The following is a 23,030-nucleotide window of genomic DNA, read 5'->3' on the forward strand; positions in this document are numbered from 1 at the left end:
TTTTAATTGCTTTCTGTAGACATTGTGAAGTATATTTTTGAAAATATTCCTTGATTTTTTTTCAATAAAATTACCATCTTGGAGATTTATATCATTCCTAGAAAATAAAGATTCTTTTATAAGTTATTAAAAATTGTTTTTGAATGTTTCCTTATTTCATAAGTTGAAGGATATTTTTAAAAGAATTATTAGAAAAGTGTTTCTTTTTTTTGAATATAAAAGATAGTTTAAATATATTTTTTATAATTTATTGTTTAAAATGCTTTAATCAACATTTTGAATTTAATTTCTGCAAATTACAAAACTATAGCATATCCTCTATAACATAATACAAAATTTAAAATTAGTACTTAAAACATTTTTCAAGTTGCAAGGAATATTTTAAAAAATAGATAATAAATCGAAATTTAATTTATTTGTCTTGATCAAAAAGGCAATGCCCATTCTGCCCAGTTATATGGGCTTATAAATTAATATTTTTATATTACATATAATTACATTATATATAAAATTATTTGCATTAAATACAACAATGCTAATTGAATTGATTTAAAACATAAAAATAGCTTTTGTAAAACTTATCAATTCTTTGAAAAAAATTGGATTTTTGAAATTACTAACTGAAATTGTTTGCATATGTTATCAGTGTTTTATATTGCAATAGAAGTTTTAAATATCACAGAATAAAAGTTAAACTTGTTATTCAGAATTTAAAAATAAATTAGTGTTATAATTAAAATTATATTTAATGAATAATAATATCAAATTACTTTTTTTATTTTAAATAAATTAACAATATTATTTAAAGATTTGTTTCAAACCGGCCAGCAGTTTTTCACATTCTGGTAATCGTATTGAAATTTTCAAAACTACATATTTTATTCTTTAGCAGATGTAGAAGTAGATTTCCAGGTTACAAAAATGAATAGTAAATTAAAAATATTTGTGTTAAAAATGCCATCAGTTTTCTTTATTGAGGTATAAGTATTTTAAATATTACTCTAATCTTTATAACATTATTACATTATTTTCTTTATTTTAAAAGTAACTTAATTTAAACTCCTAGTATTAAAATTTCTACATATTGATATAATAATATATTCTNACCAGATGGTAAATTACTTTCGATTATCCTTAGGTCACTTTGTCACTTTTAATTACAAATCGATTATCTTTAGGTTTTCAAATTAAACTAAATCTTAAATAGTTTACAAACTAAGGTAGACAACGTTAAAGAGCACAAAAACATATATTCAAAAATATAAAAATATATAAAAATATAAATAAATATTTTTTATTTCTTAAATAGTTTGTTTTAAAAATAATTCAGCTCTTTTGCATTTTGTGATAAAGATAATATATTTGCAATTTTAAAGCTATTGCGCATTCTTTTTAAGAAATTGAACAAATTAGTTGGTGTTTTTAACTTTCTTATTTTTTATTACTTAATAAAATATATCTGAAACTTACGGAAAGAGCCTATACTAACAGTTCAATTACATTATGAAAAAATATATATTTTTAGCTACATTATAAGGTGTAAAATTAATCTTTGGTGTTCATTTGAAGTTTAGAAAGGAATCTTTTAAGAATTCAGTTATTAAGTATTGAAGTTTTTTTGTAAAATGCCTTTTTTTTCTCTTTTTCTAGTAATCTTTTGTAAAAATAGGCAAGATAAGAAATTGCAATTAATTTAATTTCCAAAATCATTTATTATTTCATGTATTTCATTCTTGAACCATCAATGCTTAAATAAATTAATAAATTAAATTATTATTTATCATGCCTACAAAGAAAAAAATCCAAGCAATTTAATAGTATAAAAAATTAAAAAAACATTAATTAATGAGAAATGAAAAAAAAAATTTAAAAAATCTTATTATTCAAGTGATTAAAAAAAATTTAATTTTAACTTTTTCAAAATTCAAGAAACTCGAACTTACATTCTTTCTTTTCACAAGTTGCACAATTTCTCAAAAAAATAGCAAGTATGTGAAACTGTTTCCAAAATAAATATTTTTTTATCAAACGCAATACAGTTAAATTACAATGTTCTTAAAAATAATTTTCTCAGTTTAAAAAAGAAACAAATTTTGTTTTACGAATTAAGAAATATATTTGAAGTAAACATTAAAAATACGTTATTAATAATAATTCACAAAATTTTTTTTAATTTTGAAACTGAGTAGTGTTAAATAAAATAATCTTAAACATTAACTTCGTTACAAAAATGATTAAAGTGCTTAATTTTGATTGTTTTCTAGTTCATATTTAAGAGAAAATAATACGTTACAAAACTAAACTATTTAATAAAACTTATCTAACCATTAGCACTTTCTAGCCATTAAACAATTAAATTTAATTTCCAACTTAATTCAATTTTAAGCTCAACAACTACATTTTTCTTAACACGATTTTTTGTTCTAATTTCATTTTGAAGTGTTTACATTCTAAGAGGCAATCAAAATAAATATCAAAAAAAAATTTATTGACAGATAATATTATCGTAAAAATTAGATGAATTGAAGATATATTTGTTATGACTACCAAAATATCACGTATTGCCATCTAGTGAACTATTTCGAAACTACACGTGTAACACTGTAATGAAAATAATTCTGATTTTAGTTTGAAATAAACTTTTAATCTACACATTAAAATACAAATACATTTAAAATTAATCTACACATTTAAGAATACAAATAACAAAAATACCTTCAATAGATAGTAATTCTTATATTTGAAGGAAAAAAAATTCATTTATTTTTATTTTCTTGAAAATCAAATTCAATAGATTTCCTCTACGTTGTGATAAATTTAATAAACAAAATCGGAAAAATAAAATGAGTACAAACTAAAATATAAGTATACAAATTCTGTAAAACAAACTTTCTCAGTTAAACGAGTTAAAAATGAATATTTAATATAAGAATAAATATTTGAACTGTCTGAAATAATTCTGTAATCAAGAAAACACTTAACATATAAATTTTTCACAGCTTTAGAATTCAAACTACAGTGATTGTTGATTTTAACGTAGAGTGCACGTAAGGGAAAAAATGAATTTAAATAAAAATAATAACCATAGAAATAAAAGGATTTTTATTATTGTATTCCATTATAGAATAAAAATGTAGAATTATAAAATACATAAATTTCAGATAATTTTAAACTTAATGAATTTAAACAGAATCAGTCGAATTTGACATTAAAGGGCACAAACTTCGGACCACTGTCCTGGTTGAACATTTAGAACTATATTTTCCATAATGCAGCCACGTAAGATTTGCGTAGTATATTTTCAGTGCCGAAAATGCAAAACTGACGGAAAAAAAACTCAAAAAACAGAACAAAGAAAAATAATTTTTATATCGGATTCTATTACTTAATTGAAAGTTAGCACCAATTATACTATATTTGACATCAACCATTAAAATCATTCAGATTTTAACTTAGTTCGTTCACCACCGCCCATTAGAGTAGCTCAAGTGTGACTTTAACAGCCAAAACCAAAAAAGCAACAAAAAAAAATATTTGCTGTTTTAATATACATAAATTTTTAAAAAAAATCGATACTGACGTCATTTTTTGGGTATTGTGACCCTTTAAAACACAAAAACAGTAGTATATTTTTTTTATGATTGGTATGTTTTCATAGTTCCTCATTTCATTTCAAATATAAGTAATTTTACGTATTACTATTATTGAATCTATACATTAGCTTGTTATTATAATTAATATATCAGGACAAAATGCTTACAAGGCATGATTTTGATTAAATATTTCATTGTTGTTTCAATGAATTCTATTTATCATTATTTTTGAGTTTTACAAAATATGTATTTAAATTATTTTTTTTAGATTTTATTTTTTTTATTACATATTCATAACATAATACATGTATAAAAATCTCTGTTTAATCTTTATTTTTTCTTCTTCATATTCCTTTTTCTTTTATGAAAAAATCTGTTACCACGAAATGTTGCAAACTCTAATTTACACTAGTCATGCAACCTCCTAATTTTCCGTTCAACGAATTTCCTACGGTAGATGTAAATCTCTCTTTCCCAGTTTTTTGTAGTCAGGATATCAATACTTGATTATTAATTGTAGTTTCATATAAAACTATTGAAATTCTAATTTCTTTCATTTTAAGAACATTTAGTATGTGGGTGTGATAATTAGGAGTCTGAATTTTAAAAAAATTGATTTTTTTTTTATCACTTAAATTTGTTTGTCACGTCGAACTAAATGACACTGGAGAACAAATTTTTTGCTGCATTTATAAAAATTCTTTATGCTGCGTTGTGTGAAAATATTAAATTTTAAATTAGTTTTGCTCCTATAGCTACAGTTTTTTATGAATGACATTTTTAGTCTATTTTTTGTCGAAATGTATAAGTTAAAACTGTTATATATTACAGGAGTTGCGTAAATGTGACAAATTCGTGGGGAGTTAAGGCGCATTTTTAATATTAAAATTGCATAAGAACCTGTACCTGGAAATGTCATCGTACGGGGCTAGTGGAGCTTCCTTGTTATAAACCGGTTCAGAAATACGCGAAGAAATAGATTATATTAAAGAAGCGCTCCTAGCGGCGCATGTCGATATTTCCAGGCATGGGCTCTTATGCTATTTTAGTCCTGGTGAGGTAAATTAAATCTTCTAGAAGTTTGTCGCAACATTTATGTGACCCTCTGCAGTGTGTAACTTTTATCAACAATAAAATTGACAAAAAATGCCATTTAGAAAAATCTGTAGCTTTGATAGAAAACCGATTGCAGATTTGGAATCATCGATACAAGAGTATCTAAGACTTGTTGAAAAATCTCATGCAATAGAAAACAAAACAAAAATGTTCCTAAGTGTATTAATTTATTGTACTTTAACCCCTGAGGAATTTACTTCAAATAAATACAGGTCTTAAGACCATTCTCACTCAAGCTATCTTGTTTTCCTGTACCATTCCCTGCTTATTTTATAATCAGGATTAGTTTTTATTACTGATTTGCTTCATTATTTGCAGTGCGTTAAATGATTTGATTTTATCATAGTTCAGCTGCTTCCATCTTTTTTTTTATTCAAGAAACCAACGTCTGTTGTCTTCACAATTTTAACTCATCAAGTTATTTTGTGTTTGACCCCTCCCTTCTTGTTCTCGTCGAATTAACTGAGTAAAGTTTCTTCATCACTTTCTCGTGCCGTGATATTTCCGTGTTGGAATGTTTTACAGTAACTCGCCAAAAATAATAAAACAAGCTATTTCTCATGCCTGTTTCTCAACTTTTACTCCAGATGGCAGTACCAGGCTGTTTGTAATGTGTTTAGAAATGGTTAATTTTAAACTTGATGACAGCACTCATCAAGCATGTAAGCTAAAATAATTGACTCCAAAATCAAATTTTAATCCATATGTTGCACAAACACTTAGTTTTAAATAGTTTTCATGCATAAAAAATAGGCACTTTTATGACTGCTTTCTTCAAATTATGCGCCCATTACTCGGTTAAAAATAAAATGCTTTCAAATTATTTTTTTTCCTGAGATGAAAGCTTCGGAAATATCATTTTACGTATTTTTTTTTTAATTTTTAGTTTATTATTTATAATAAATGTCTTTATCTATCAATAACTCTTTGCAATTATATATTTAATTACTTGTAATTCTTAAATATTTTTCAATTACTTATTAATTTTAATAGATTTTTAAATTAAATTATCAATTTTAAATGCTCATATCAATTAATTTTAAATATTAATTCTTTATTTTTAATTATCTTACTGTTGTTTTAGGCCCTTATTTAGGGAAGATGAATGCTGAAAAAGATGAAAGTGGTACGCCTACAGTTAGTGTGACTAATTCTGAAACAGTGGACAAGAATAAAAAGTTTACGGTACAGCTTTTTATTTTTTTCTTGTACCATACAGTATGTACAAATTTCTATCAGATTAGACTTCAACATTATCTTTCGTATTTGCCTCAAACATATTAAAGTGTCAAGTTGAACTTTCATTCTCACTTTCAATTAAAAATTAACTGAATTAAGTTCAACTCAGTACCTCATTAAAAAAGTTTTTTTCTCTTTTCATTTTTTAATAAGCTAAACCTCGTGTTATATTTACCTGTTTTATGGATTATTCTATATGTACTTACAAAAACTTATCGCAGATTGTAATGTAATGTAGAACTTAATTAATTAATGCAGATTTTTTTTCAATATGATATATTTTTAAATTGGCACATTTCCTAATAACGTTTGCGCATTTTTTATGCCACAAAAAAGTAGTTTTTTTTATAATATGTTCTAAATAACATCTCAAACCTTTTTATTCTGGACACAGCTCAAAATGCGTGTCAAACAAATTGGACACAGAAAAATATGCTCATTTTCAACATTCAACTCAAATTCAACAACTTAACGTGTAATTTTGTAACGTGTAATATAAAGTCAAATTGAAAAACATATTAGTTAATCTATTTTCAGACACTCTTAATGTCGTGTATCTAATACTATTCTGTTATGTACTTAAAGCAGCTTCTCCAAATATTAAAAAAGAAAATATAATAAACATCAAAATTATAGATAAAAGAGCTACCATTTTCATTATTTTCCCATAAAACTACTTACTTTTCCTAAACTTTATTTCGACCTTCACTGACTTGTTATACATGATGTAATACTTGTTACAAAATTTCACAGATTGCTTTTTGTCAAAACTGTCTTTGAATATGTATTTACTTTTTTTTCATAGCCATTTTGTAATCGTTTCAGGTCTACAAAGTTGTTGTAGAAGCAGCTGGTCAGCAATGGTATGTTTTTCGCAGATATAATGAGTTCAGTAAGCTTTTGGAAACGGTAAGACGTGTTTTATTTTCATTTCGTCAATTGATTATATTTATGTTTTCAAAGTAAAATAATAAATATTTTCTTTTTGTGTCATTGCTATTATATTAGGAAAGGTCATTAATGCTATCAACCACTTATTAAATAAAAAGTTACTTTTTATCAAATAGCCTTTTTGCATTTTTTGTTTATTGCTCATTTATAAAATTCTGAATATGTTTAGATGCTCTGATATTTTAAGGCATGGCTAGTGCAAAGACATGATTTTGAACAAAATTTTCAAAATTGAGTTCATTGTAAATTTAGAGTTCCTGGTTTTCAGCTTTCTAAAAATACTTTATTTTTATTTGTATAGTCCAATTATTTCCAAAGTTATAGCAGTTTTTGTGCGAAGGAGATAACAGTGGATAAATAAACGCATTTAAAGTCTTAAAATCATAAGTCTATCTCATAATCAGATTTTTTCACATTTTACATTACCTTGAACATGATATCTCATGTTGTTTTTAAAATAATTATCTACGATTTTTCATGAGTGTTCATGGTCATACAGCACATGTTTTGAACTACAAACTAAGAGAGAAAAAAGAGGTGTATTTTAATTTTTATGCATATTTTTCTCAAAGACTGGTTCAAATTTTTCAAAATTTGTGATCCCAAACTCTGTAGTACATGAATTTAAGATAACAGTTCAAAACATAGTTGATAGCTTTCTAAATAAAATCCTCTTAGGATTTTTTGCTTCAGGTGATAAAAAAAATTTTTTTAGTGTTTCGTGTATATGTGAAAAAACTGCTTTTTTTTCTAAAAATGGCTATTTAAAAAAATAATAATAATATTTTTTGTGTTTGTTTTACACGTTTTTAAACACAATAAAACAAATTATTTCGTTTTTTTTAAATTTTATAATAATATTTTTAAAAAAAAATTGTCGAAAATAGTCTCATACCTTAAGTACGATACGGTTTTCCGTAAAATGCTACAGTATACGAAAGGAAAATTTGTTTTAAGCTCATTTTATAAATATAATTATATAACATTTTATTTTTATTTTTAAGGAATCACTATAAACCTTGATATTTATGACAACTTATGGCAAATTTTTAAAATTTCTAAAAAAAAAATTATGTTTAAGCAGCTTATTATTCCAATAACTTCCTTTCTCTTCTCAATGCAAACCACAGTAATATTTTTCTAACTGTAGTTTGCTGCTTGTCGTTAAAATAAATAAATAATAGAAAAGTTGTTAAATTAAAACTCTCGTCCTTTATTTTTAGTTAAAACGTCATTTTACTTTTCTCATTATTTACTTTTACTACGGAATTTCAGCATTTATCCAAATAAATTGTGTCCAACCGGTGATTTGATAAAATCCTTCAATATGAACCATCATTTAATTTTTAAATGTCTATATCTTATAAAATAAAGCTTTTCTAATAAATTTTCAAGTAATATTCCAATAATTTTTATGAAACATTGCTTTATTGTTTATTTGATAATTTTAAAAAAATATCTAAAGATTAAAGACGCTGTAATATAACTCACATATTAACATTTGTTAAAGCAAAGAAAATTTCAACCGTTGAAATAGTTTATATTCTTTAGATAAATGCAGATTCAATAACTCGCAACATCTTTGAGGCCTTTCATTCTTTTTTTAGTTTGTTTTCCTAATTTTAATTTTATTTTCGTGTCAAAATCAGTTACCTATTTTTTTTTACCCTGAATTCCTATCAGGCTTACAGCAGTAATTTATGACTGTTAGGTCAAGTTTTGGCTGTCTCTTTCCAAAGCCCTATATGTTACTTTTGAAAATAGCAAAACAAAACGGTTTTGTGAAAATGCAAAAATTTTGTAATCTAATTTTTTTGATATTTAAAAAGTTATTCCAATGTGGCATTATCTGCGCTCAAAAAAATACGTTCAAAAATTCAGAATTGTTCATTGATTTTTTCACTTTTTTCTCTAGGTGGAAAAAACTCACAAATTTGATCTTTTTTTTAAAAAAAAATGAAAAAATTTTTATTAATTTGTCTGTTTTAAAGCCCAAATAATTTTCTATAAAAAGATGATATATATAGTTTAAAATAATAACTTATACTCAGAAATATGACTCTTTAACTGGGAAATTTTTTGAAGAAAATTAGCTTTCACATAAGGTACTTAAGTATATAAGCTTGTTAGTTTCAGAGAAAGTTACCTAACTGCAGAAAATTTGAAAGAATTTTATTGAAGAGATGGGTTGGGTGCTTTTTGAATAAGATTGATTTGAAAAGTATTTCGAAAAGATTAACTACATAATTGAAATAAATTATCCTCAAAAAAAATAAAAAGTAAAAATCAAAAAAGTTCATTCGTTTAAAAAAATTTAAAGTAGAAAAAAGTCGACGCGCATTGAATAATTTTGGTGAGTCTTGATAATGCGCGTCTATTTTTAAGCGCTCGATGCATGTCGACTGTTTCCACCTTTATAATTTTTGAACCATATAAAGTCCTTACATTATCAAATATAATCACAAAATTACTACTAAAGACTAGGGAAAAGCTCAAACTCAATAGGAAAAAGATTTTCTCAGCTTTATTTGAAGATTGCAAAAACTATTTCATTTATGAATTAGGTAGCTCAGTTGTTGTGCAATCATTTTGAAAATATTTTTAAAAGGGATGACATCTTTGACATATCCCAATGAATTGTTATCCCAATATTGTTTTGTCAGTAGAATGTTTGTTCTACTCTCGTGTGCCCTGAATAGGGCGGGTCGAGGTATAAATAAACAATATCCCAATGAAAACAGTGTTCAAATAATAAAATTCACATGTTTTTTGATAGTCATAGAAAAATTATGAGATTGTATATATTTATATTTTTTTATCGTTCAAAAATGAAAAATAAAAAAATAGTACTGTTGAAGTGATTATTCCTCTCAACAATTTCAAGTTATATTATTTGCAAGATAAATTCTATATTTATGACAATTTTTTCCAGCTCAAGCGCCTCTATCCTCATATTTCCTTGAAATTACCCGGGAAAAAACTTTTCGGAAGTAATTTCAGTTCAGATTTCATAAAGAATAGACGCCAAGGACTTAACGATTTTGTTCAGAAATTAGTTTCAGAACCACAGCTTTTAGAATGGTATGTGTTTATCTTTTATAAAGATTATTAAAATATCGAATTTGATAAATTCTAAAATAAATTATAATTCCATCTTAAACTACGGGATTTTCCAATCATTTTTTGCTCCATAGGTGATTATAATAAGGAAGCTACATAGAAATTAAGAAAAAAATTATTAGAAAACATCCCAATTTTTTTTTTTTCATTTGTTCAGATTAGATTTTATGGATTTAGGTACTGATTCTATCTTAATAAAGTTTAACCCTGTTCATTGTTCTCAGTTTCCATTACAATTGAAATCTACAAGAGTTTTTTATTTCCGATTAAATTTTCAGTTATTATCAAAGCTTAATTAATTTTTTCCGCACTATTTCTTTGTAATTATCAATAACTATTTTGTAATAATTATATAATTACCTAAACTGACCATTGAATGTAACATTTTATCAAAATAAATTATTTATTATTTATTTAATTACTTATTTATTTTTTAATCATTATAAAACTATAATTCAATACATTTATCATAAATTGATGCGATTACTACGCAAAATAATTAATCATACAAGATAACTTTTAGTTTTTAAGCTTTTTAAACTTGAATAATATTGTTACCCTGTTACTTTTTATTTTTATAAAAATGAAGCAAAGATAGCAAAATTTATAAAATGAGTTAAATATAAATAATAGTTGATGTTAACTTCAACAAAGGTTTATTAAACATCGAAACTAATATTAATTATTTGATTTAATGAATACTTTTTTTCACACAAATATAAAACTCACTTATCCTTAAACAATTCTAAGCAAATTTTCACTATTTAGAATAGTTTTTAATTATTTTATTTATTAAGCTTCGAAATATTTTTAGATCGCGATATAAAAATTTTTCATCCAAGCTATTCAAAGTGACAAAATCCAAAATTCGAACACAATCAGTTGAAAAATCCTTGCAAAATACGATATTAAAAATATGACGTTATATTTTTGATCTTAAAATATAGAAATAAAATTACATCGATTTCCTTTACGTAACTTAATATGAAAAATTCCAAAATTTTAACATAATCGGTAGAAAATGTTTTATAAAATTCATTAATAATTCAAATTTTTTTTTTCTTTATGAACAATTTGATCAAATCTTTCTCGAATGGCATCAATTAAAATAACATATTATGAAATGATAAAAATTTGTATATCTTGCACTTCAAATATGTTTCTATCATTTCTAATTTTAAAAAAAGGAGGTATAACCTGTTTTTAGATATATATTTGGCATGAAAATATCTTTGAAGAAACTAGTTTTACAGTTGTGTGCAAAAACTGTTTGATTTCACGATGTAGTTTCTGAAATTTTGTGGCTTACAGAAAAAGTAAAATTAACATTAACAAATTCAAACTTAACCCTTTCAATCACAGAAGGTGAAAACACCACTGGAACATAAGCCTTCCATCTAAAAACCCCTTTGAGAACCCTTTGTCTCAGCCCCCTTTCCCTAATAGCTATTTTTAATTTCATTTTAGCAGAATATGGTTATTTTTACTTTATACGATCTATTAAAGTCGTCATTTGTCTTTTAATTGAAAAAAACTAGTCTTGAAAGGGATAATAAGGCCTAACAACTCGAACCATATTTTTCAGATTTCCAATCCATTTTTTTTCTTAATATAACCGAAAAAGGTATGCAGACTCAGAACAAGTACGTTTTTATGTCCGATTTGGTAGCTGAAAATTATAGCGGAAAACATTTGTCTGCGAAGTAATTTTTAAACCATTGAGGTTGCATTCTAGTACCAAGTTCAAGTACCATAACGACCGGATCATTGTACCGAATAAACCGGATTGTTACTTCTCCTATTTTGTTAATCGAAATCCCCTCTCTCGACTAGAACAATGTTTAAACATTTAAATTTGTAAGGCTTTGTGGAGAACTCCTCCAGACTAAAAGTCTTGGACTGTTTGCTGCTAAAGTAACAAGCGAGAGCACATTTCTAATGGGGGTTCAATGGAGAAATGAAAGTGTGGATTGGTTTACTCTCACCGATCTCTGCCGAGATTAAGACAAAACTATTCACCACACACCCCTATTCGAAGTAACTTTTCCTCGTAACTATAGTACCCACCATGACGCGAGACTGATGTCAGAAGGAGTTCTTCTGAAAGCAGCACTATATGTTATCGCTTAGCTTTATTTTTTTTCTGATTCTCTATTTTTTGTTTTTAGTCCTGACGTTCGAGAATTTCTTAGTGTTGATAAAATGCTGGCTGCTGCCAGCAATGTCTCTCCTTTAAACAAAATGCAAGATCTATCCGAAAGCCTTTACTCAGTAAGTTTGTTAGAACCAATTCCTTAAAAAGTATCAATCATGGAGGAGTTGACATATAGAGCTAATAGAATATTTTACTATAAATCTTAGTTACTTACTATAATATAGATCCGAGAAATATTTTACTTAGCCTTTCACCCTTGCTAAGGAGTAAAAGAATATATGAAGCAAAATATGTGACAAAAAATTGCTAATATATGAATATATGCTAAAAAATAAATGACAAAAATATTTGCTGAACAAAGTTCCTTCGTATCAAATGTAGATTATTTTCATTGATATATTTAAATAATAAAATGCCTTATCATCAAAACTCAGTAATTTTACAAAGAAATAAAACAGCAAATTAAATGCCCTTCTTGTTTTTTCATTTATTCATTAAAGAATTGGAATTCTGAAATAATTTTTAATCTATTTAAGTGAAGAAAAATGAGCCAATATTTTTCTGTTCCGCTAATCTTAACTCTCCTGAAGTTTTTAAATTTCGTCCATAATCTTTGTAAGTACAAAACGCGAATCTACCATAAAAGAGAACTCGTTTCAACTGTCACACGAGGCTCTTTTTTTCTTTGCCGAAATCGCCAAGAGAGAAGGAGCACGTGACTGAAGGAAGTCTAAAGTTTGGGACAAAGAAAGATGGGAAAATATAGCAGCGTGCTTGTTCTACTTGTATTCCAGCTTTATGAGATAGCCCAATGGAAATCATTTTCACTCATCTTTATATGCCTGTGAAGGAAAACAATAACTTTTGCCTATTTCTTATCTAAAGAGTCAATATGTTACTGAAATAATTACGAAATATTTTAATTTCTAAATTTTAAGATTCTTATTAATGCAAATATCGAATATGAGAGTATCCTTAAAAGAAGATTTTAGATCGGAGCTACGAAAGCAGCTTCAATATCACATGAAATGTTTTTAATAAAACTCATGTAATGAACTATTTATTGATTATCTATCAAGTTTAATAAAACCACAGATACCTGGGATTAAATATAATTTTTGTTTTAGATTCCCTAATAATTGCTCAAAATAAAATTGACATCAAAATTTCATTAAAAAAATATTTTGTAATTTAGTGCATTTGTTAAACATATTAAGACTGTGAGCCTTGTTTTAAAAAAGGAGTAAAAAGAACATAAATTCCTTTTAAACAAAAATGAAAGTGATATTGAACAAGTGTGGTAATGCTGTTATTATCATTTACTATATTAATCAGCCTAAAAAAATATTAAAATATGAATTTATTGCCATTTAAAAAAGAATGGTTTTGTTTAAAAAAAATTGAACTAATTGCTCCATAGTAAAGTTTTTGCAATAATAATTAGCACCATTTCAACTGTTCGATAATATATTACGATTAAAATTATATATTACGACAACGCAATAAGGTTTCACTTAGGTTATGTGTATTCTTCTCGACGCTACTGTATCGATACATACAGATTAAGTTGTTTGGAAGTGATTTCCGATAGTTTTGTTTTTAATGAATTCAGAAAAAAAGTTTAATAAATAAGAAAATTATGGTTTTTTTTGGTATATATTTATCGCTAAAATACAGAAATAAGTTTTTATTCTGTATCTTTCGCTTACGTATAGATCAACTATAGGGCAATCCGCTAAAATGCCGAAAGTTGTTTCGAATCTCAAATAACCTTGGAAACATTTTTTACTAGGCATAAACTAGATACTTACTTACTAAAGTGAAAATAAAATCTTTGCTGGTGCAGTAGAAGAGTTTCTGTTAACTTAAATTAACAGGTTATACATTTATGTTTCGGTGTCTAAAACATCAAGCAAATACGACCAAAAAATTAAACAAATTAGTGGATCGAACCAACAATCAATCAATTAAAAACATCTAATACAAAGAATCAGATTAAAATAGCATTACCTTAAGAAAATGAATTCGCAGAACTACGATTAAAACACGCTTACTTAAATGTACTTTTGAACTTCAATAATACTTAAATCGTTAATAAGCACATTACCGAGGTATAAAAGGCGAAAACGTTTGATTCTGCTTTTTAGTGGATCGTCCTATTTAAATTGTAGATTAGCGAGGTAATATGCACTTTAACGTCTCTCATGTTTTATCAGTAATATTTCTATTATAAATTCGGTTACAACTTTTCAATAAAATGCAATATTACAATTTTTTTTTTTGTAGGAAGACAAATCTGGGGATGAAGTTGAAAAAGAAGAAAAGCCAGTTGATCTAGGGCCTAAGGAAAAGAAAAAGTATGATTATTTTTAATTTATTTTCTATACTTTTTTGTTATTTTATATTTTTATTTTTTTTTATGTTACTGATTTTTTAATTACTTTTTTTATTTCATTTTTAATGATTATTTCATTTTATTACTTTTTTTCTTTTATTGTTTCAATTTTTATTTCTTTAAAATTCCTTTTTTGTTTAAACACGTACTTTTAATTAGATCATGGGTTCTTATTTCTTACCAGTTCACGTTTCAGACGTGCTGCAATAGTAACAAATCTAAAATGGAAAAATTGGGTATTATTGTACTACGTATCACCTTTAATATCCAACGTTTCCTACTGGAAAAAAATGATCTTGATTGATTTGACCTGGTGTACAGTTATTCAACAGTAGCGTCAATGTATTTTGCAAACATTGACTATTATCTGTGTTTTTATTATACTAGCGAAACTTTTTCATTTTAATAATTCCTTTTAGGTTCTAATTATTTAGATTTACAAGCATAAATAATTATTTTATAGAGTGTAAGAAAAATATAGAAACCATCAAATATTTCAAGAAATACGCAATGGGTCCAAGCTCTAGTACGCGTGAGAAACATTTTCAAAAGATTCACTCAGTTGTACGAAATTTGTCCCCCACACTCAACCTAGGAAGGTAAAACAGGGGACTTTAAAATTTGAAATGGTAACCCCCATTTTATTGTAAATTTGAGTTCCCCTGAAGAAAGTACCACATATGACTGACATGTTGCTGCATTTACTGATGGCGATGTTATTGCAAAATGAAAATATGACCTGAATTCGAAAAAAATAAAAATAGACTTATTTAATATCTTGGAAAATTTATCTATTTGAAACCAAGCTCGATCCTTCACTCTCAAACTGAACCACATACATGCGCATAAGAAGCAATTTGACAGTCAGTAGCCACGTCACCTAAACTGGTTGTTAATTATGAATGCAGCCTCTCCCCATTTTATACTTCCGTTCTATCAGAAAATGTTCAAGCAGATATCATCAACATGGATGATGAAATGTATTTTTAAAGAAATATCTTAAAAAACAGAGCAGTATTGTTAATAAATGGTGTAAAAAATACAGCTGCAATCCAACCATTAATTAATAAAATAAAAACTTTCCTTCTTCCTGACCCCAGTAGTGGTTGTGATGAAAATGATTGCAAGATGAGATAGATACTCCTGTGCTCCTAAGTGTTACTTTTTCCTTTACATAAAGAGCCCGTACCAGTCCTTCAGGGACCAATTTACATTATGTCTACGGAAGTTATCCTTCTTTCTCGAAATCTGTGTCATTATACTCGTGCCTATGGGTTTTCCAGAATATTAAACCTTTTACTCGTGAATTTCTCTGACATCTCCATTTTAAGCAATTTGTACCACATTGTCAATTTTCGATTATATTTCCATGTGTGAACACATGCAATAACCTTTGACTCGAATTGGTGTACTTTTCTTTAAAACGTTCAAATCTGCAATAAAAATGTGAGGTTACTATTTAAAATATTTCAGTAGCCCTAAACGTCAGGGGGTGAGGATGAAGTATCAAGAAATGCATTTAGAAAAAATAAAAACAAAGGAAAACTTTGTTTCTTAAATTTTTGATTCAATCTTTATTTCTGAATATGTTCAACCATTTACTTACTTTTTGGATACTCTGTATACGTTTCAAAAACCTCATGTATTATTTGGCAAGCATTAAAGTTTTAAAATTCATTAGTCTCTAATCATCTTTAGGTATTTCATTTTTCGAAACTTCATAATGAGGGAATATTTATGGTCAGCTTTTCCAACTTTTTATTTATTTATTCTTATTAATTTTTTCTTATTTATTTATATTTATTTATTTATTTATTTTTATTTATTTATTTATTTTTATTTATTTATTGTTTTAAGAATTTTAAGAAATTTATTTCTTAACATTCTTAATGCCGACCATTTTTTTCAAAAAATGAAATATCAATTAAGAATTTATGAATCATAAATAAGTTTAAATGCTGTTTTATTATAATATTTTAGTCTCTATTAATTAGGAGAATTTCCAACTTATGTTATAACTTGATAAATTTTACTTATTAACTAATATTAATTATTATCTAAAGCTACGTATTGTTTCTTTTAGTGTAAAACCTAGCGATTTTGAATTTCTCAAAGTTATCGGAAAAGGCAGTTTTGGAAAAGTGCTGTTAGCTAAACATAAGGTGGAACATAATGTTTATGCCGTAAAGGTAAGTCATTCACAATTAAGTCAACTTTTTTACAATTTTTTGTTAATTATTTTTTTATACTTGGATTGAGTTATTCTGTAATTATTATTATTCATATTATTTGCCAGTTATGACTGGGATAGCCTGGTTGGTAGAGCGTTGGGCCCATGTCCAAAAGGTCAGGAGTTCCATTCCAGACAGCCGAAGTCTATCCGTGTAGTAAATGATGACTGATGCACGTTAAATCTCTCAGGTCACGAAGTCCTCCATGGTACCATAACAAATCTGGTGGTACTGAAATATCTACCTCTGTATCTGGGGGTACTGAATCTACCTCTGGGGGTTCTGATTTAGAGACTGATCGTTCTCTGATTCGGGTCAAATTTACGTTCTGTCGATGAATGGGTGTATGAAGTCGCTAAAGTCGCATTCTTAGTCATAAAGTGCGACACTGGAAAATAAGAAACGCACGCTCTGCCTTAAATTCGCTTGGTTTCTGGTATTGGCATGTGACATTAGCAACAACATAACATCTACCAGTTGCTTTACTATTCATTTTTATGTTTTAAAAATAACAATTGTCTTACTCTTAGTTTTATTTCTGGTAGCTCTTTTTTCATTCTCTTTCATTATTCTTAACTTACTTTAAAAAAATATTCAATTAAATGACAATTTGAATGAAACAGTTCTTCTTTTGGTTTTTGCATTTCTCTTTTGATTCATTTCGAAGCATTTGTGTGTAGGCAATTGGAAAGTGCTATGATTTAGGAAGAATAAAGTTTTACATTTAAAAAAAGTTATATATTACTGTGTAACCTAGTCCAAAACTGACAAAAAAAGAAAAAACTACTTCTCCAGACTCATGCACTCAGAGAGTATACGTATCTACGCACAGGACCGGGCAATTTTTCCCGTTAAACTTAATTTAGTTTTAAAATGCATATAACATATTACTACATTTAAATGCGCGAAAATCGACAGTTTTTTTATCAGTGATTGTACATAAATACACTGTTATAAAATACTCGCCATATTTGAAAAAAACAATCGCAAAGTCCTATTAAGAGAACTGCAAACAACTTGTCTACAACCACATAAAATCAATAAGCATTCCAGCCTCTTTCTTTTTCCAAATTGTAAACAGGAACCGAGAGCAATAATTCCCAATTCCCCTGACAGAGTCAAACGGGTGAAATTGTTACATGCTTAACATACCCTGGATAAAAATTACCCTGATGAAAATAATCAAAATCGATGAGTAATTTTCCTTTTTGCAAATTTTTGTGAACCCAGATAATGCATAATTGGAGACAATTTTTTTAAATGTTAAAAAATTAGATCGCGAAAGCTTTTATTTTCAAACAACTGTTATTTGTCTTCATGCTGACGTTTTATACCATTTCCGGAATTTATTTTGAATGCGCAGGCTAAAGATAAGCATAACTTGACCTAATAATTATGAAAAACTGTTACATGCTTACAGCAATTATGAAAATATTCTCAAAAAAAAAGAAGCATAGGTTTTAAAAGCAGCAATTCTGTTCAAGAGCTGCAAACTAATTTATCTTTTCACGATTTATATTACCGACGAATTTATATTATCGCGAACATTTGGCTCTTGCATATTTTATTTCCGTAAATTTACTGAGTCAATAGTGATCATTTTTGTGTAATTTTACAAAAAAATTGCTGTTTTTAATTCTCTGTAATTTTACAACTGATTCATGATTTCCATGGCATGTATTTTACCGGGAAAAAAAACATTTATTGTGAAATTTTTAATTTTATTTTTTCATTGATCTGCATACAATAAAATACATTTAATTGTAGTTACACTTTGTTAATATATAAGTAATATGCATTTTATTTTATTTTTTAGGTGTTGCAGAAAAAGATGATTCTGAAAAGGAATGAAAAGAATCATGTCATGAGTGAAAGAAATGTTCTTCTTAAAAATCTCCATCATCCTTTCCTTGTTGGTCTTCATTATGCCTTTCAAACGCCTGATAAATTATATTTCGTCTTAGATTATGTAAATGGAGGAGAAGTAAGACTTATATTTTATATTATATAAAACTCTTTTGTGTATGAATGGATGTGGGTACAAAATCGATTATATTACTTTTTCTCGCGTTGGCAACGAAGAGCTAAAGCTAATTGAGCCGTAAGATGGGCAGAAACTAAACATTGAAAGCGGACTGTTCATATAAATCAACAGATTCTGTTGTTATATTTTTTTTTAAAATACATGTTTAAGTTCGCAAAAATCCTGCAATTCTGTTCTGCTATTGTTGTCCCCAAGCTCCTAAGTTATAATAATACAGGGTGTTCCAAAATTATCTTTACATCACCTGGCTTGAAATTGATTACAGACTGGAAGTGCTTAGGACCACCAATGGTGCGCATGCTGAAGTGTACTAAACAAAACTTTATTAGTTGCAGTAATACATGCAAAAGACAGAATATATAAATATCTTGTTTATTTTCGAAGTTATGAATTTTTGAAGTTGTAAAGAGAACTTTGGAGCACCCTGTATATCTAGGAAAGATTTATAAATTCTCAGAATAGCCCACTTTTATGCTGCTGCTGTTAAATAAATAGAGAGATTGTGCAAAACGTTAAGATTCCCCCTAAACTCTGACATTAAGACTTTTTGATCTTCCCAGCGCATGCTCTGAAATTTCCCTACTCATCATTGTGTCGCTTAGGTGTGTAGAAAATAAGGTTAGCATTACTGTTAACGTAAGCTAAATTTGAAGCCAAAATCTTTCTAGCTTGAATCGGAGTTGTTCATCGATTTATTCAACTCAAATCATTCAATCCCGTATTACTACCTCTATTTTCATCTACTTTGCTGAATTTCCTAACTTTTTTCTTTTTTTAATGCATTTTACGAATTTACTTATGAATAAAGGGCTTAAAACTGCAGTGAAAACTTAAACCTTCGGGAAAAACCACCTCTATGTACCGACCTCCTCTATTTTCTTCCACTTTTGGGAGGTACGGAATATTTTACATGTGTTGAAGAAAATCTTTAGGAGAGGCGATCAAAACCTCTCCCAGCTACCGGAAAACCCTCTGCACCCAACGCAGACGAGTTCAAATAAGAAAACACTAAAAAATATCAAAATAAAAATTAGTAACAAAACAAATAAAGCAGATTAAAATATATTCAAAACATTTGTGTGAGACTCACGGGTTCATTTTGACGATCTCTGAAAGCGGTCTGCAACCACTTGTTACAGTCAGAGGGCATTAAAGACGATGCTATCAAAGATTTACTTTTAGAGTTGAAAGCTAAATTCGAAGAAAAAGCCGTTTCATAAAATAGCTGAGCATCTCAAACAAACGAACCTCTTCTAAATTTTTGAAGATAACAAATTTTTATGATATTAAATTAAATTCAAGCTTGAATTTAAAAAAAAAAACATAATTGTTCATTTATTCAGAAAAATGTTTGTCTATTCAGAGAGAGTAAACTTTTGTGACTTTTTTTCGTAATTTAAAATATCGTCTGCTCAAATCAATTAGCGTATGTGAAGTCACTCCTTTGAATCATGAAGATTGAGTCCTAAAACGCGAAGATCTGATCATCAGAACAAAAATTATTCAGGGTGGTACATTTTTTTTCCTGCGCACAGTACATAAGTTCTCTAATATGAGTTTGATGTTTGCAGCTATTTTTCCACTTGCAACGAGAGAGGTATTTTCAAGAGCCTAGAGCTCGGTTCTATGCAGCTGAAATAACAAGTGCCATTGGATATTTACATTCGGAAGGAATTATATATAGGTGATGTTTTTATTCCTTCATTATTAATATTATTTCGATGCCTTTTGCTATTTTTGTCACAAAATTCATAGTTTAATTGCAATAAAAAACAAATTGATGTTTGATTTTAATTGATAATTTAATCTTAAATCTATTTTTATTTTAAATTAAACAAATAAAGGTTTCTCTCCTCCTGGAAGCAGAATTTACGAAGTGAAACAACAGCAGTTATATTCAAATTTGTCTGCAAATTAACGTGGACGAAAGGAGATAATTTTTGTGAAAATTCAGTTCAGTCTAATATTAGCGAAATTTGAAAATAAAAATTAATTAAAAAATTACGCATGAAAACTTTGTTTGAAATTTGAACTTTATACCATAATACTAAAGAAATGGAATATACCGATATGCAGTTAGTAGGGCATATACCAATAATGCTAAAACGGATCGTTTTCAATGTACCTTTTCTCAGCATTTAAACAAGATATTGCTTCAATTTTTTTTCACCGAATATTTACATATACATGTTTACACTATGATAACTGTTAATCTATATCTTGGGCAGAGATATTTTTTAAAAAATTATGAACTGAAAAAAACTTCAAAGCAATATAATTAGTAGTTTCTTAGAAAAGGTACGTCGAAAAAGGCCAGTTTTAACATTATTGATATATGCCCTACGGACTTAAGTCTGTAATCAAGAAACAGAAAAAATATTCTTTACTTTTTTCTCTTTGCGGTGTACTCTGAATTCAGCTTTTTAACTTTTGTTAGTAGCAAGCTTAGAAATTAAAAAGGACAGGATTTTGTGCTATGTAGACAAAAGAAAGGAAGAAAGAAACGTGAATAAAGCACAAATAAAAGTAAAAAAATGGACGTACTATAGTTGCTGTTCTATTAACCAGAAACCAGTGCCTGATTTATAATAAGGCCTGATAAGACCAGGCCTAGACCCCAAAAATTTCTGGTGACTCCCTAATTGTTACGAATAATTTCTTTTTGTGCTTCTCCTTAAGCATTGTCTATTAGAATTTTGAGTTAACAAATATTGAAATAGATATAAACTCAAATTAACTAATAAATCTTAATTTACTTAAGTTAAATATATTATTACTTTCGATAATCTAAAAAAACTTCATTAATAAACAACAGGTAAATTTTGTTTAAAGTTGCGACCAAGGGCCCCCTGATAGTTTTATGCTTCGTACCCTTACATTGGCAGACCAAGCCCGAGAAATATATATTTAAGAAAAACTCCTTATGTTTAGAAATATTTTAAAGCTGAGTTTATAAAATTTTCTCAAATTTGTGTCTGTGTTTTAACTTTTTAAAAATAAAAATAAATTTTAGATAAAAAATAAAACAATCTGCAGACGTTGTAAAACACTGCACTGCCGGGATGAGGGATTTCTGCTAGCACGCCTATACGTAAATTTTGAAATTTTAATTCTTTTTTTCAGGGATTTAAAGCCGGAAAATATTCTTCTAGATTATCAGGTGAGCTTTTCATTTTGTTTAAAGCTAAAACGTTGCTACCAAACATGCTCAGTCTAGTTCAAACTATCGAAATAAAATAATTCTATTCCAGGGACACGTTGTTCTGACAGACTTCGGTTTAAGCAAAGAAGGCCTTGCTGAGAAAGACACAACCACTACATTTTGTGGTACTCCTGAGGTAAGAAATTGAATCTATGTGTGTACTAACAAATGTATTAACTATTTTAGAGACTCCCTGTGTAGTAAATGGGGACTGGTGCACGTTAAATCCGATGCGTCACCAAGTTCTCCACAATCCCATAACATATCACACCTCTGTAGTACTGAATTGGCGATTCATAGCTGTTTATGTTAAAATTACGATCTGTGGATGAATGAATGGGTCTGCCCATGAAACGGGCTGTGACACACGTCACATCGTCATGTCAAAAGTCTAATTCTTGGCTATAGATGGCGCCACTGGAAAACAAGAAGCCCACAGGCTTTTCCTTAATGGCATACGACAACAACTATTTTAGAGCTAAGCATTATTTACCAATGTAATTTGTTCGTATTTGTAATGTGTTTTAAACAAAAAGGTTTTCAGAAAATGATTGCCCATCCGATTACAATCATGTTTAACTTCAATTTTGACATAAAATATACCAAGAGCTATATTCGCGGCAAAGCTAATCTTTCTATATTACTAAACATTCAGCAGCTTGTTTACATTAACTTTTTCTGGTGGTTTTCTCATATAATTTTTATTTTACCAGGGCACATTTTTTTTAAAATTCTCTTTTACTTTATAAATTTAAGGGAATTCTATATTCTTCCTGATTAAAATCTTTGTAATTAGTACTATATAATCAATAGACTCGGTATTTGTGTGTTGCCTCTTCTTTTAACAAGATTATTAACAATATTAGAAAATGCATTTTACCCTGATTTGCCTTTCTCGGCTACTGTGGTTTTGCTTGTTCTGTTTTTCATCCGTTATCTCTCTCTGTTACTGAGATTTTTTTAGTTTTTTTTCTCACCTTAATT

At 27.6% G+C, this 23,030-nt stretch overlaps 1 protein-coding gene across 5 annotated transcripts in view; it reads left to right on the forward strand.

Annotated features, from left to right (window-relative positions):
* The window catches only part of LOC107442867 (serine/threonine-protein kinase Sgk2), a 49,275-nt gene that overhangs the window by 15,711 nt on the left and 10,534 nt on the right, over nt 1-23,030 (forward strand). For all 5 annotated transcript variants that reach the window (XM_043050317.2, XM_043050318.1, XM_043050319.2 and 2 more), the window contains 10 exons: nt 5,794-5,894; nt 6,774-6,857; nt 9,832-9,980; nt 12,188-12,290; nt 14,461-14,531; nt 16,653-16,758; nt 18,617-18,784; nt 20,416-20,528; nt 21,968-22,004; nt 22,096-22,182. In XM_043050317.2, the coding sequence (XP_042906251.1) occupies nt 5,794-5,894; nt 6,774-6,857; nt 9,832-9,980; nt 12,188-12,290; nt 14,461-14,531; nt 16,653-16,758; nt 18,617-18,784; nt 20,416-20,528; nt 21,968-22,004; nt 22,096-22,182 (1,019 nt within the window). The remainder of the gene's footprint in view (nt 1-5,793; nt 5,895-6,773; nt 6,858-9,831; nt 9,981-12,187; nt 12,291-14,460; nt 14,532-16,652; nt 16,759-18,616; nt 18,785-20,415; nt 20,529-21,967; nt 22,005-22,095; nt 22,183-23,030) is intronic.

The sequence above is a fragment of the Parasteatoda tepidariorum genome, chromosome 2 (genome assembly GCF_043381705.1).
Source record: "Parasteatoda tepidariorum isolate YZ-2023 chromosome 2, CAS_Ptep_4.0, whole genome shotgun sequence".
Lineage (NCBI taxonomy): Eukaryota > Metazoa > Arthropoda > Arachnida > Araneae > Theridiidae > Parasteatoda > Parasteatoda tepidariorum.